Source organism: Festucalex cinctus, chromosome 17 (genome assembly GCF_051991245.1).
Source record: "Festucalex cinctus isolate MCC-2025b chromosome 17, RoL_Fcin_1.0, whole genome shotgun sequence".
Classification (NCBI taxonomy): Eukaryota; Metazoa; Chordata; class Actinopteri; order Syngnathiformes; family Syngnathidae; genus Festucalex; species Festucalex cinctus.
In genome coordinates, this window is record NC_135427.1 from 9,921,102 (window position 1) to 9,937,456 (window position 16,355).

A 16,355-nucleotide genomic window follows, 5' to 3' on the forward strand; every position below is an offset into this window, starting at 1 on the left:
TTAGGCATGCGGGACCTTCCACAGTCTGTCGCTTTCTTCAGTGCGGTTGACATCGACACGTGTCTGAGAAAAGAGGTCACCATGGACTGCGTGACCCCCTCCAACCCAACGGGTGTGGAACGAAAATACGGCATTCCTCCTGGTGAGCCTTTTGTTGTGTGCTACAAACTGTCAGCCGTTCTAGTAGAGTGTAGTCATATGGCTAAGTGAGGTCATACACATTTAGATGTCGCTGCCAGTATGCTGCAAGACATTTACACTGCTTTTAAACATGAAATTACAAAATGAATAGCAGAAGTACAAACTGATCACGTGAACATCATGATATATTATAACAGTTTTAATGTCAGCCATAGGAGAACATCCAAAATATGCTAAATATAGTGTTTGTCCGTAAGTGAACTAATAACAGGACAAAACATTAATATAGGAAATGTGCTTTCAGGTGAAGCCTTGGACATCTACCAAATAGTTGACGTCACCAAAGGCTCCCTCAGTAAAGGAAGACAAAATCTTATGGAGCAGGCAAAGTGACATTAGAACACGAAATGTCTGGAGGCTCATCAACATATGCAAACAGGAGATGCTTGTAATCAAATGGAGCAGCTCATTGTTTCCGCTTCCTCTTCTGTTTGGGTTCTTGAGTCGCTTCCACATCTTGTGACTCGCCCTTAAAGGACCAGAATCAAATGCAAACGCTGAAAGCAGGTCGGGACAGATGGATGCCCCTCGTGTGGCGATGACGCTTACCTCCACGGTGTCATCCTGCTCCTGCAGGGCTGCGTCCAGAGTAGCAGCATTGATGCGGAAATCTCTCGAGGTGCTCAACTTCATGTATTGCATCAGATTTACCTGGACAATGCACGTTGTTGAAATTTGCTCATTTTGTTTTCTTTTACATTTTTTTTTTCTCAATAGACATTCACACGTACCTTTGACTTCTTTGAGAGTGTGATGATGTATTTCTCATACTGTTCAATGCTGAAGATAAGGTTGGGAATGGCCTTTGTCTGACGTAGAAGTTTTGCCTACCCAGGAAGTAAAATGGGTGTATTAATACTTTGAAATGTACATTTTCCAGTAAGTTTATACACATTTTATAAATAAAAATTAAAATGTGTTATAAAATGTATGTATCATGATATATAGAGATGGGCTGGGCAGAGTTGTCACACCAAATTTTGGGCCCCCCCATCCCTAGTGTGTAGTAATTGGGAAATGAAGCTTCATGAAGCACTGGCAAAATATATATATATATATATATATATATATATATATATATATATATGGGATCACACTCCTCAGCCTCCCTGGTAAGGTCTATGCAGGGGTGCTGGAGAGGAGGGTCCGTCGGGAGGTCGAATCTCGGATTCAGGAGGAGCAGTGTGGTTTTCGTCCTGGCCGTGGAACAGTGGACCAGCTCTACACCCTCCGCAGGATCCTCGAGGGTGCGTGGGAGTTCGCTCAACCAGTCCACATGTGTTTTGTGGATTTGGAGAAGGCGTTCGACCGTGTCCCTCGGGGAGTTCTGTGGGGGGTGCTTCGGGAGTACGGGGTGCCGGGCCCCTTGATACGGGCTGTTCGGTCCCTGTACGACCGTTGCCAGAGTTTGGTCCGCATTGCCGGCAGTAAGTCGGATTCGTTTCCGGTGAGGGTTGGACTCCGCCAAGGTTGCCCTTTGTCACCGATTCTGTTCATAACTTTTATGGACAGAATTTCTAGGCGCAGCCGAGGCGTGGAGGGGTTCCGGTTTGGTGGCCTCAACATTGCATCTCTGCTCTTTGCAGATGATGTGGTGCTGTTGGCTTCATCAGGCCGGGGCCTTCAGCTCTCACTGGAGCGGTTCGCAGCCGAGTGTGAAGCGGCTGGGATGAGGATCAGCACCTCCAAATCCGAGACCATGGTCCTCAGTCGGAAAAGGGTGGAGTGTCGTCTTCAGGTCGGGGATGAGATCCTGCCCCAAGTGGAGGAGTTCAAGTATCTTGGGGTCTTGTTCACGAGTGAGGGTGGGATGGAGCGGGAGATCGACAGGCGGATCGGTGCAGCGTCTGCAGTGATGCGGACTCTGTATCGGTCCGTCGTGGTGAAGAAAGAGCTGAGCCAAAAGGCAAAGCTCTCGATTTACCGGTCGATCTACGTTCCAACCCTCACCTATGGTCACGAGCTGTGGGTCGTGACCGAAAGAACGAGATCCCGGATACAAGCGGCCGAAATGAGCTTCCTCCGCAGGGTGTCCGGGCTCTCCCTTAGAGATAGGGTGAGAAGCTCGGTCATCCGGGAGGGACTCAGAGTCGAGCCGCTGCTCCTCCGCGTTGAGAGGAGCCAGCTGAGGTGGCTCGGGCATCTGGTTCGGATGCCTCCTGGACGCCTCCCTGGGGAGGTGTTCCGGGCATGTCCCACTGGCGGGAGGCCCCGGGGACGACCCAGGACACGCTGGAGAGACTATGTCTCTCGGCTGGCCTGGGAACGCCTCGGGATCCCGCCGGAGGAGCTGGTTGAAGTGGCTGGGGAGAGGGAAGTCTGGGTTTCCCTCCTGAAGCTGCTGCCCCCGCGACCCGACCCCGGATAAGCGGAAGAAGATGGATGGATGGATGGATGGATGGATATATATATATATATATATATATATATATATATATATTACTTCACTCGATTGTGCTCCTGGTTTAAAGCTAAAGGCAATAAATGGATTACATTTCCACTGTATCTTTAACCCAAAAGTGCCATCTAGAGGAGTCAAAAAAACATCACCAGTGCTTCATGAAGCTTCATTTGTCCATCACTAAAAGATGCTTACAGTGGCAGCAATGTTCACTTCAATCTTCTTTTTCTTCTTGCCTGCCCCTCCAGCACTTGACTCTCCCCCCTGAAGAGAATTAATAAAAAACATTTATCAAAAGTGTTTATTAAACCACAAATGGTGCGAAGACTGGTTTTGGGAATTTGAATCTGTTTGCACCTGAACGTATGTGATGAAAAAGTAGCATTGTGGAGTCAGATGGGAACCAGAGAGCTTGACCTGCATTGGCACATAAAAATAAACAAAATAAATAATCATGCCATCGTCTGTAGTGCAAAACTCATACATTGTTGCCAAGACTCACCAGCTTCTCAAAGCGTGAAGGTAATTGACCACTCTGAATGGCACAAACTTGAATGTACTAAAAATGGGAAGAAAATGCATTCATATCAAAATGGATACAATACATCTAGAATTGAACTATAAAAAATAATTTCAAACTAAGATGGGGAACTGTGGAAGCATCCTAAATGAAAACTGTTTTAAAATGTGAATTGAGAATTGAGGTCAACGTTAGGTTCTTATTAGGAGTCAACCTTCAATTTAGTAGCTTTATTCTTATTCCCATTAATTCCAAGTTTTGAACTGGTGCAAATTCCCGGAATGTTGCAACCCTAATAATAAGTAAACAAATACACACATATTTAACTAGCGTGGTGAGGATGGCGTAAGTGCGACTCAGCACTCTGAGCAACGTGATGGTGCAGGTTCCGAGCTGCAAAGCGGTCTGGACCAACTCGTTCAGTGCAGTCAGAAGGGTTCCAAGCTGCAGTGTCACTGCTTTCTCCGCAGGATCCTGATGACCAGCAGACTGTGTAGCTTCGTCTATTTGGAAGAAACATAACAAAGCCCCCATCAAAGTTGCTGTTATTCACAGACAAGAACACATCCATGGTCCACCCTTAACTGTAAACTTGTCAGTGAGCATCAGTGTAAAAGCCTCCCTACCAGGGCCCGATTTGTCAGAAGCCATCTGGCTTTTCTTTCTGCCAATAAGCCAGTCCACTTCATCGAGCACCTTGTCCACTTGAGACAGGACCTGCAGCTGCAGTTGGAGATAACAAACATTCTATTCTGACAATTGAATGACTTCAGAAGTTGGAGGACAAAATAAAGAAAGCACTTACTGCTGCTGTCGTTGACGTTTTCATGTTGACAATAGCAAAGTGAGACTGCTTTTCTACCTCGACATCCTGGCAAGAAAAAACAATATAAAATGAAGCTGGTAATGATACTGTGCAATGTGCGTCTATCCATTTTCTAGACCTCGTCCTCACAATTTAATGCCGCACCTGATCAATATCTCCGAGGTGGCTATGGATGTCCTGACAGAGTTCGAGCAACAAGCTGGCGGGGCTCTTAAAAAGAACATGCAGGCTGAAGAGAAGTGAGAGCAGCCCCTTGGACAAAGCAGAGTCCTCTAAAAACAAGGAGACGTTTTAGTCCAACCCATCAAAACTAAGCCAATGAAGATCGCTGGTAGTTTGACTCACCAAAATTGGTCTCCTTGCAGATTTTCACTGTCCATGTGATCATCTGAGCAAACTGTTTATTTGATGCGGATGTTAGTAGACCAAGTATGTATTTGTCATATGAGCATTTCATAATTGCATACGTGCCTGTTTAGAAGAAGGTTTTAGCTGGAGTGAAAGCACACTCAAAATATTGACCAAAAGCTGAGCTTCTTTGCTGTTAAATTCCTCCTCTCCTCCACTCAACTGGGTAAATAGCGCTCTCTGTTGACGAGAACGAGAACAATGGATAAACAGCGTACATGTTCAAACAATACATCTACTGCTGAGCTGGATCTTAACTCATTCACTTGCAGCCATTTTCACCGAAGCGACCCCCTTCGCTCCCGGATGTTTTACTGGATTTTGACTGATTTTGCAAGGCCCACAGAATATAATTAGTCTCTTCTTTCACCAAGAAAAAAAGATATTTGTATCTGTTTCTGTTTTTCAGCAATTAGCAATAGAATATAGCTAAGTTTCATCAATATTCACATTCCACTGTCAAAAAGAGCTTGTTGCAACATGGCCCTGCTGATCTCTTATACCCTGCTGCCGTTTTTTGTAATAACTACCATTGCTTTAAGCCACCTGTTCATGTCAGAAGCGACATCAGAGCCTTCTTTCTGTATGCTCTTGCATTAAAAAAAAAAAAAACAACGTGTAAAGACGTTTTTGGGAGTGAAGGACAGAGCATTAAAAACGTATTTTCACGTTTTGGGGTTTGAATGAGTTAATCCTGCTGACTGGGCGAAAAGCTGGGTATAACATGAACTGGTTACCAACCAATCACAGGGCACATAGAGAGACATTCACACACTCATTCACATTCACTTGAGTCTTCAATTAACAGTTTTTGGACTGTAGGAAGAAAATCAAGGAAAGCATGCAGAGAAGAAAAAAAAATACCTGAAATTGACGGATGTAACAATACTTCATCTGTTCACAGTCTTCTGGCTCAGCAACATCCTCCGAGTTGTCTAGAAGATCGACCGAATGCAATGGAATGACTGCCGACTGTTCATTCATTTTGAGTGATTGTGTGCGAGTCTAACCAATGGATGAGAGAAGCTTGGTCATCTTATCCGGGTAGCGCTGCTGGCAGGCAGTGAATATCCCAAGAAGACCTTCCAGGCTCAATTGTGACAGGCTGGACCGCTTTTCTTTCTTCCCAGCATGCTCTGCTACGCCGGGGACGTTGGTATACCGCCACATCAGCACGCTGTAAAACGGTCAGCACGTTACAGTTGGACATTCTTGGTGGACAGATCTTCCCCAGATAATAGAGTTGCAGGATTCCTACCTTGCCATTTCACACAAGAAGCGGAAAGTCAAATCTGAACTTTGGCCATCTGGGCCATCTGTAACTCCGTTATCTTCCAGCTGCTGGATCTTGTGCACAGCCACGCAAAGCGCATAACGAACAAATTCTCCACTGGAGCGCAGCACGGTGAGCGCTTCCTCTCTGCTCTGGGAGTTTTCTCTGAAAGCCGCAATAGTGCATCTTTATTACCTCCGCCAAGGACAGTCTGTTTGTTTGTGTGCAACTTCCTTGCTATGCCATAGTCTATCTCGCCTAAGCTAACGCAGGATCAGAGTCAGAATTGATATAGAAAAACACTTCTGGGCCATAAACATCAAACAATACAATGAAAACAGTAACTACAGCAGTACCTGAGCATGCCTTCTTGTGCAACTTGACAACATTTTATTCGAAACATCACAATGTGACCTGTTGTTGGTAATAGGTCATCTGAAGCGTTATTCAGCTAGAAATCAACTGTTTTTTTTCAACCATTACTGATAACATCCTGCTCCTCCACACCAATACGATAATAACAAAACAATAGAACAAAACAATTCAATACCACTTCTTACAAATGTAGCTGGATCGGAGGATGACATAAAATAAAAGTGGTCAACATAAATAAATAAAAATAAACATGAATGGAGCCTGCAACTGACATCTTAATTACAACGTCATTTCTATATCCTTTCAAATAGATCAACATTTTATCACATCATCCATTTATATAATGTACAGGGTTATATGACATTTATTTTCCAATTATTGTTTTATTAGTTTCATTTTAAAGATTAGTATTTTAACCATAACAACGTGGGTATGAGGGAAGATACTTCCAGTATCAAACCGCTCTAGCACTCACTATCGAATATTTTTAGAATTGATTGATCTATCAATTATTCAATCGATTAATCGAATTCATTTTAATTTTGCTTTAATGTCTATTACATTTTACATATTCGTATTCGTATAGTGATTAAAAAAAGGGGGGGGGGGGTTGGTTGATGTTGTACTATGTTACAGGTTCAGTCATTGTTTTCCAAAGTAAAAACAGATGTTTGCAAATGTTTTATTTAGATTAAAAACAGAAGATAATCAGTCTTCTTTCTTGAAGGGCTTCAGAGATCAGTGAGCAATTACTGTTGATATGTTGAAATCACAGAATACTCAATTAAGCGCCCACTATTTGAGATCTAAGTAAAGGCTCTAAATTGTTGTCGTTATTATGACCACATGAGTAGCCCGTGGGCCTGTTCTAAAAATAACTCACTATTGATGGAACATTCAAATTTTGTAGGAATGTTGTAGATGTCATCATTTGAAAATGTGAACACTGGCAGAGATTAATACAAATAAAGTGTTGCCTAATGATATTTATCTGTTGCCTAATTATTGTAAAAAATCATTCATGTCTTGTCATATATGACTATAATTAATTATCAATAATAACATAATATTAAAATGTATTAACCTAAACAAATTTGTTATATGAGAAGTGTGTGTAGCCCTTCAAATTAATCAGTACCCAACAAGTAGCTCGAACTTTCTAAATGTTGGATGACTTCTGGTCTTGACCACAAGCGTGGAATACATAATGAGCATACTTACCTAAAGAGCGCAGTGAGCAGAGTTGATATAAAACCCATTGAGAGTAAACTTCGAGGAATCTTGCTTGAAGGCTGCCGACCTTTTCCGGATTTCTCCTTCAGGATTTCACACAACTTGTGGTAGCGGTTAAACAGCTCCAACAGCTCCTCAAAGGCCCTTTTACTAAAAAGGTCATAGTTTCCAAAAGTGACATTTCCACATGATAATTAATGTAACACCAAAAACGGGAAGTGACAAATACCTGTAATTGCCTTTGACAAAGTTGTACTCCAAGAGGACCTCATAGAGTCCTATCACCAGCACAGCATAGATATTATTCTTCACACCAACACTGGATACAGTGGAGAATTCTGCCGACTTGTCCTGATGAAACAGAATACGGCATTGCTGGGACGGTGAGAGGTAACTGACTCTTGCCAATCAATGCCAATTTGGTTCATAATAACCATTTTCATTTGTAGCATAATGTTTGAAAACGATATGCGTGCGTACCAGTTCAAAGTCTTCCATTTCACTTTTGAGCATGCGTTTTGTGATGCTCTCTAGTATAGCCTGTAGCTCGGACTGGTATCCCTCATCCTCGTCATCATCATCATCATTATCATCACTGTCGTAAGCGCTGATTTTGGCTGATCGACGCATATTTGTAAGCCACAACAGGCACTGTGCGGTACAGCATACCAGGTGGGCCTGAGATAGAAAAGGATTTACATAGCAGATACAGAATAAATTACATATTAAGGCTTCTATTCTTTGACATGTTTACAATTACGCCCAAACTACTATTTTTAGAACAGCGCATGGGCGTGGCCAGTTGATTTCCGGACAAGAAACACAGCCAGAGTGTATTCGTACAAGCCAAAACTTGTGAACTGACTCGCTATTTCACCATAATATACTTAACAGACGGTTACAACCCACCTCTGCTGCTTTGGTGTTTGCCGGTATGACTGGCGATGTTGTGACCGGGATCGAATGAATGCTAGGTTCAAACATGTACAATTAAACGGCAGTGATTTTCACAAAAATGTCATCCAAGACACCTATATGTGCTCTCTACATTTCGACAGTGGAAATGGTCCAGCAGCTGAAAATCCAGACCCAATATTAGTGACTGCAGGTATGTTTATCGTCTGTGTTCTCAGCGTTAGCCTTGCTAGCTGCCTGCTACAACATGCTAGCTACTCTACATCATGGTGTAAATACACCAAAAATACCTCGAGTTTACCTGTGAAAGCCACTGCTGCTTAGATGAGAAAATGAATGGATCAGCGCTATAGGACCCAATGCCTACAACATGCTAGTTGATCAGTGTCACTAAGATGTGAGCGGTTACTGTGTCACCATGCCACTTTACCAAAAGTAACTAGACAGAAGTAACAGCCCAAAGTTAGGCTTAAAATCTTCAAATGAAAATCGTGACTTGAATGTGTTTCGTTTTCATGAAAATTAGCGACCCACATGATGTTAGTAGTCATCTAGACTGCACCAGAGTGGCAGCAATGAATACAGTATACAATAAATTTTACCTTTCTTCTAAAACTGCTTCTTTCTGCCCACTTTGAGGTCTCTGCATGTCAACCACTGTTTAGGCTCGGGCTGGAAATCTTTGACTGTCCCCCGATTCGATTAGATTACAATTTATGGGTCTACAATTCGATTCAGAATCGATTTTCCATTCAAACGATTTTCAATTCAAAATGATTTGATTGACAAATGATTTCTGCTTCAATTTACAGATATGCACAACATTGTCATGATCGACTCCAGTCTGCTTTGCAAGACAAAATGACAAATAGAGACAAAGTTTTTTGTTTGTTTGTTTGTTTTATGAACATTTATTAATTTTGTATTGTGGGTGCCTTTTTCCACAAAAACAGCATGTGGGCTACAACTGCCGTTTTCCCTTCTTCTTCATTTCTAATTTAAATAAAATCGATTTTTGGATATCAATTTCGATTCGATTCGATTAATAAATGAGAATCTCGATTCTTTTATGAATCGATTTTTTGGCACACCCCTAGTTTAGGCTGTTCCAAAGTGTGTTTGTCGATTGAACCATGTTGAAATTTGACGCCTGGGACATCGTTCTCTTCCGAAATGATGTGTACACGTGTTTCCTACTCTGTTATTTTTTGTCCGACTCATGCATATTAATAAGGAAAATGTGACCTCATTTGAGATCAACCCTATTGTCCGTTCACCCACTGGTCAGTGATCATTTATGACCAAAAGCAACTCAAAAACAGAAAATCAGCATCACTAAAACTCAACAGTACCAGAGGCTCCTGAAGGTGGATCTGTTCTCCGTTCGCTGTGATACACGGATGCAGTTTCACCGGGGGCAAGAGATCTTGTTCGGGTTCGTAGTATCTCTTCAACTAGGAAACAACAAAATGTGTAAGCAAAAAAAGAATGCATGTAACATGATAAGAAGGTCAGAATAGTAGACGTTCATACCTGTGAGAAAAGCGTCTGCATGATGGAACTTGCAAGTTGGGAGTTTCGGCGAAGAACATCATAGAAGCCCTGAAGAACACGTCCGTCAAAACGTCACAGTCATAAAAAGGTAGACTTCTTTCACATTTCTTTTACAATGTAATGGAACATTATGTTTTTGTGACTTTTGGCATGTCAGGGGTCAATGTAATGCCACATGCTCAGGTTTTCAAATACAAATCGCTGTCCATCCTCATGAAAAATGTATTGGCAATAACATGAATTGGAAAAAGGCTTTGAAGAGCAGCACAAACCTCATAGAGCATAAGGCGCACATCAGCCTGTTGGCCAAGACAACGTCGCAGGCTGCTCAAGATTTCCAGACAGAAGGCCTCATTGGCAGCAGCGTTATATCGAGAATGAACATCCACTTGGATCTAGTTGGGTTTACGGGAAGACAGTTGAGCATCTGTCAGAAGTCAAGTCATGTACCAAATATACACTGTGCATAGATTATTGTATTTCGCCTTTATTTATTATGATATAGCTTTCACTTCAAATACTTTCAAAGAGACCATAGTAGTATGCATTTTTTTTCACATTTTAAGGGTTATCGGGTCTCTTGGTGATGATTGAAAACATACTGTCCATAGTTAAGAAATTCAGCAACATAATTCAAGCACGTTCAACAATTTCAGGCAGTAGTATGAATCTGATCAGTTGAAAACACATATGAAATACTGTATGAAGGAACTACAGACTTGGCTGGAGGAAATGGTCTGGCTGCATTGGCTGGAGGCCAGGCTGCCCAGCACTTTGAAGTTCTTCAACAGCAACAAGAAGCCAGTTACAGCTGACTTCCGTCCATCCAGTTGGCTGGTAAAGAATCACGACAGATTTTTAACGAGGAGATGCCCATTCAGTCTTTTGCGCAGAAATTACACAAGCCAACACCAAAGTGAAACATATGGTGACTATGGCTCAAATGGGCAACAAAGCACAAAATGGAATGTGTTCATATACCTTGAAAACATGGCCTTGCGGAGAACCAGAATCAACGCATCTTTCATGGACATGCTGACTTTCAGCAGTGGCTGGAAGTCAAACAGTGACAACATTTTACGCGTGTTTTTGTGTATGTGAAGGTCTGCTGTGTGTATTTCATACCTGGAGAGCTTTTAGAAATCCCTGCACGGTGGGTAGCGGGAGGTATGACAGATGGTCAAATGTCTCGGTAACCTTGGAGGATGACTCCAGCAATATCATTGGAGCAGAGGTTACAATGTCTGAGAAGAGCTCTGAAGACACAGCACATTTTATTTTAAGCACTACACTTAACAGCCACAACATTATGCACTTGCACAATATGAGATTGAATACAACTTAGACTTAGACTTGACTTTATTGATCCATTTCAGATGGCTCCCTCTGGGAAATTTACATGTCCAGCAGCAATAAGAACAGATAATAAAATACAAAAATAATTCAATCAATCAATAAATACGGTTATTATACCAGAGACTGATTTAATAATAATAATAATAATAATAATAATAATAATAATAATAATAAATCAATAAATAAGGTTATTACACCAGATTGAATTAATATTAATAATAATAATAATAATAATAATAATAATATCTGTATCAAAAAGAAAAATCTTCCTTTCCAAAGGTGACAGTGTAATACATAATGATGTGGAAACTGAAAAGTGGAAGTGTTACCTAAAAAATGATTGACAGGTGAGGCGGTCTTTGTGACCAGTCGATTCAGAACTTGCTCCAGTATCTCGCCTCTGATTGCCTCGTGCATCTTGCGGGGCAAAAACACATCAGAGTAAGAATGTACAGTAAACAAGGACAAATACTGTATTACAAAGAAAACGAAATGTTACCTTAAAGCCCTGGAGGAGCACTTGACCTCCAAGCTTACATGCCAGCTGAGTTGGGGTCCGAGCCACAGTAGCAGAACCTTCTGTTGTCTTTCCAAACGGTCCGGGTTTGGGTCCAAATGTATCTAGGAGAAAGAAACCGAGCTGGACCAGACCCTGGGTCACATGATCCCATCCAAAGACACTGCACAAAAAGACCCATACAAATATTTTTGTTTGTTTGTTTTTTTACTACAATCAACTATTTTTATACTCCATCCATGTGAACATAGCAGAAGTGTGATTGCTTGTGACCGAATTAGAAAACACATGAGGCAGATTTGTGAGGTTGAAGCATGGTTAGAAAAAAAAACCCCATCACACCCACTCGAAAAGTCACTGGAACTGAATGGCAAACATACAATTTGGGAACAGTGTAAAAAGTTACACAAACACCTGGGAGGTTGCTCAGTATTGGAAACGCATCTATTTCTGAGCTGCTTGGGGCAATATGCCTAAAATTAACACAGAGAATGTCATAATAAAAGAAGGTCAGAAAGGACTCCACATTGGGAGGTGCATGTGGTCCTTAAATGAAGCAATTTAGTTCCTCTCCCCATTTGTCACCACATTTCTAGCGCACACGATTTCATTGCCTGTATAGTTAACATAAGGTAACAGGAACAGATTACATAATTCATCCATACATTAATTCACTGGACCGCAAGACCCAAGGTTTAAAAAAGGGTTTAAAAAAAAACAGGTAAAAAAATAAAATAAATAATTGATATTGAATCGATTTTCCTTTTTTGAAAGACCTGACTTTTTCCACTTTAAGACAAAATAGTTTATTTTTTTAAATTTATATTTACAATTATTGAGTTAGAACGATGAAAATATTTTCATCTCATCCTTGCTGTGTAAAGTGATTAGAACACGTTACTTTCATTAATAAACTAAATTGTTTAAACAGTTTGTGCCGCCGCAAAATTTCCTGTTTGTGCAGTTTTTGTCATGTCCTTGATATCTAAGAAGAATTGATGTTCTATAATTAATCAATTATTGAATTAAGGTGAAGTGAAACGAATCGGGGAAAAATGGTAATCGAATCAAACTGAACACTTGTGAATCAAACGAATCGATTGAGGAAATTAGAATCGATGCCCAGTCCTACGCAGACGTTCGACACAGAGCAATTTGTAGAGATGCATATAATACAATGAACACATGAGATGTAACTGCTCACACCTGCTCTTCACCGTGTCCAAAATCATCTCAGCAATTCTACAATGACCAGGCAGGAGGTCCTGCAGGAACTTGGACCCCAGCAGCAGCTGCTTATCTTTGAAGCCCTTGATAATTGTCCCCTTGAAAAGTTCAAACACCTAACGAATACAAAAAAATTGGGAAAGGTAATGAATAAGCAGACAAGATGAAAATAAGGAAGGAGTGCCGCAAGCACTTCTGACCTGCTCCTCATAGCGCTGGATGCGTGCAACAGAGAGCAATAGGGCGACACTGAAAGGGCAAAGGTCCCCATATGAAGCCTGGTAGAAAAGAATGATTTAAGACATCCATGAAATGTATTCATTAGATTATGTATCAATTTCAGTAAGTGCCACATGAGGTACCTTGACGTTTTTCAGGAATTCTCTTCCAAGTTCATGGTCGAGCCTCACAGCAAAAACAATGTGGAGGATAACAGTGCCCTCCACGTGTCTTAATTGGTCTTGTGGAATGGACTGAACTTCCAAATCAGAGTTCCTGAGAGAGGCAAAACAAAAAAGTTGTTTAACATGCAGTGCCACTTGCAATGCTGAAATCACCCACCCTCCTTTATTCTGCTCCTCTTGCTGGTGAAGGTCTTGCTGCTTAAAATAACTGACGATTCCATCTAGGACTTGTTTCTTGCAACCCTACAAGGTGCAGCGCGGCCATTAAGAACTGAATAGAGGACTTCATTGCAATACATACCTGTCACACACGTCTTTCTACCTTTGACGATAACAAGAGCAACTGATAAACAAGTGGCGGAATCTCTTGCAGGTCGGCCTTGCTGAACATCCGCAGCACTTTTTCCACCACGAAGCGCAACTCATCTGATGACAAGGGCACATCCCTAAAATGAAGCGGATGCATTCGAAAGGGTCAGAGAGCAACTTTGATCATGTTGGTAAATATTGATAAAGCGAGAAAAACAAATACTGTACTTTACCTGAACATTGTGGTCAGGTGGATAACACATTGTGAGTCCCATCTGCAGTATAAATACAAGAATGTATGGTAGTTAGTTTAAACCAAAAGTGTAACTGACTAGTCAGCCTAATCAAATTGCCACTGTTAATTAACATGTTTGTGCACAGTAGGGGTGTTAAAAAAAATAGATTCGGCAATATATCGCGATACTACAGCACGCAATTCTCGAATCGATTCAATAGGCAGCCGAATCGATTTTTTTTAACAACCATTTTTGATGGAAAAAAATATTCAACAAAACGTCTAACTTTCACACCTTAAGCATGGAAGAATGTTATATTAATGGAACATTAAGCCTTACTATTTTATTTCAATGCTGTTCTAACATGAAACATGTTACAACCCGTTTGTTAAATACAGTGGCTCACAGTTATAACACTGAAGTTTGAGATCAATAAATAATAAATTTTCATACAAATCTTAGTGTATATGTACAAGTTTACTGAATCGTATTTTCTAAACTGAGTAAAAAAAAAAAATCGTAACAATCCATAAATCCATATCGGGATTAATCGGTATCGAATCGCATAGTGACCTATGAATCGTGATACGGATCGAATCGTCAGGTACTAGGCAATTCACACCCCTAGTGCACAGGGTTTCTTTTAATAAAAATAGATCACCTGCTTGAGCAGAGGCTGTTGATCAGCTGTTTCTTGTATTGCTCACCACTGAGCTCACCTGTAGTTAAAAATAAAATAAAAAAATATGACAGAAAACATATTTAAGAAAAATGTGTGAATCGCATGTACTGTGTACTAACATTAAGCATCCACTATTTGTACTAACCTTTGCCGTATGTCAATGTTTCACAAGCTGCCATGGCAGTAAGTACAGTAGGAAATAGTTCCAATGACTTGCCATTGCCGATTTTTCCTGCCTTGATTTCTTCAACAAATAGCTCTGCTAGTTTTGCAAGAGAGGGTCCAACCAGAGTGTGTGTCTACATTTACACAACAGGATCGAAATAAGAAATAGAAAAACATGTACAACAGCTAGTCTGGTGCAATTAAAAAAAAAAAAAAAAAACACTTAGCAAATTTGGTAATGGATAAAATAAAAAGTTTCCTCAAACATTATCTTTGACGTGAAAGTGTAATGCTCTTGTGCAATAAATTACTAAAAATCTAAACCTTCACTTTATCAATAATGGACAGCAGCTATATTAATACAAACTTTTGTACCTCCAGCATGAGCAGTCCAATGATATCAGCTGCCACTTCACTTTGGAGGTCACCAGACTCACAAAGAGGGATGCAATGTTGATAAAGCAGCAGTCTGCGTTTTGACCCTTCAGTCGAACCAGGTGGCGAACCTAAAATAAAATGAGAATGACTAAATGACAACAAACTACACTAGGGTGCAGATAAGAAACGCAAATGCTACATAAATATATTATTTAACAACACTCGCATAAACAAATGATCTTACCTTTGAATATGGCTTTAATAATTGTGCCAATCGTCTTGCCCTTTAGTGCACTATTGGTAATTAGTGTAGTCAACTGAAAACAAAAGAGTATTTTTACATTACGTACCTGGTGAGCATTAGAACGATCAATGCTGACTGTGTTAATTGTCAACACTGCCTAGTTACCTTTCCTTCCGTGAGGGAGGACAAGTATTTTTGAAGTTCCCCAAAACTGTCGCCATCTGATAAGGAAATAATTTTGTCTATTTCAGCCTTCATGGTAGAAGGAAAGTGAAGAGATCAGTGAGCGAGCAGGACGACGATGTAAACAGTCCTTTCCCAACCTCCTTCCTTCCAGGAGCATATTTCCCGCCAGCAGCGAGCACTTCCGCTTCCGCTTCTGTTTTCGCCAGTGGGTTGCCATGTTTCAGATACAGTGTCCTGCAAACGCATCATTTCAAACCTTATTATATTCATATTTGAATACAATTCAAGTATACAGTTATCACGACCATGAAATGAATATAAAAGGTGCTTGTGTGACGTTATTTAAAAAAATAAAATAATGTGTTGTTGCTGTTGTTTTGCCTAGCTGTGCCGGCCATGTTTTGTTTCAAAAACTTGCTAACCTTACAAGCGACTACGTCAAACTAAATTATAGTGACAGAATTCGCAAACTCGAGGATTTGAAATTGATGTTTGGTACGGCATTAAATGCAATACCATATAAGAATAAATCACAACAGTGGTATGTTAACGGGCCAGTGGCGCAATGGATAACGCGTCTGACTACGGATCAGAAGATTCTAGGTTCGACTCCTGGCTGGCTCGGCCTTTTTATTTTTCGTTACATATTTTCAAAACAAGCGAATTAGGACATTCAAGTGTTGCGCGTCTGAAAGCTGCATAAAAGGCTTCATTGCAAAACTATTGAAGTTGGAATTGCTTTGGATAAAGAAAGTTTAATTGTCCTGATTCTGGGGGCTTGGTCAAATAAATCAGTGGCGTGTGGTGTTAATGACTGGTGAGAAGACTCCTCTATTATATAATAATATGAGGCCAAAAGATTAGCCTACATTTCAATTTAGTGAATATTTCTTTAAAGCTTTTAATATGCATCAGTAAATTCCACACTGTTCAACAATGTGATAG

General features: G+C 40.7%; 1 protein-coding gene and 1 non-coding gene across 4 annotated transcripts; one reads left to right on the top strand and one right to left on the bottom strand.

The window, feature by feature from the left end:
• Positions 1 to 325: 325 nt before the first annotated feature.
• LOC144004598 (Fanconi anemia group I protein-like) lies at positions 326 to 15,589 on the bottom strand. 3 transcript variants are annotated; one of them, XM_077501915.1, is made up of 37 exons: positions 15,390 to 15,589; positions 15,225 to 15,297; positions 14,978 to 15,108; positions 14,583 to 14,736; positions 14,417 to 14,474; positions 13,753 to 13,794; positions 13,533 to 13,656; positions 13,368 to 13,453; positions 13,169 to 13,301; positions 13,007 to 13,084; positions 12,786 to 12,922; positions 11,562 to 11,742; positions 11,392 to 11,479; positions 10,832 to 10,962; positions 10,688 to 10,758; positions 10,426 to 10,540; positions 9,979 to 10,101; positions 9,686 to 9,754; positions 9,505 to 9,606; positions 7,718 to 7,915; positions 7,467 to 7,588; positions 7,226 to 7,387; positions 5,615 to 5,794; positions 5,367 to 5,533; positions 5,221 to 5,291; positions 4,420 to 4,536; positions 4,294 to 4,345; positions 4,093 to 4,220; positions 3,928 to 3,993; positions 3,749 to 3,845; positions 3,441 to 3,625; positions 3,105 to 3,161; positions 2,960 to 3,019; positions 2,798 to 2,866; positions 933 to 1,028; positions 751 to 852; positions 465 to 670 (listed from the first exon to the last, which is right to left on the bottom strand). In XM_077501915.1, the coding sequence occupies exons 1-37, from the start codon at positions 15,480 to 15,482 to the stop codon at positions 608 to 610; spliced, it is 3,981 nt and encodes a 1,326-aa protein (XP_077358041.1). In that variant the 5' UTR covers positions 15,483 to 15,589; the 3' UTR covers positions 465 to 607. The 3 variants fall into 3 exon arrangements, 2 of the variants coding, with proteins under 2 accessions (XP_077358040.1, XP_077358041.1); XM_077501914.1 differs by having other exon boundaries at positions 326 to 852; XR_013279412.1 differs by lacking the exons at positions 465 to 670; positions 751 to 852; positions 933 to 1,028; positions 2,798 to 2,866; positions 2,960 to 3,019 and having other exon boundaries at positions 3,708 to 3,845.
• A 372-nt stretch (positions 15,590 to 15,961) lies between these two features.
• Positions 15,962 to 16,034, top strand: trnar-acg (transfer RNA arginine (anticodon ACG)). Its single transcript has one exon. It is a non-coding gene; the product is annotated as a tRNA-Arg (tRNA).
• The last annotated feature ends 321 nt before the right edge of the window (positions 16,035 to 16,355 follow it).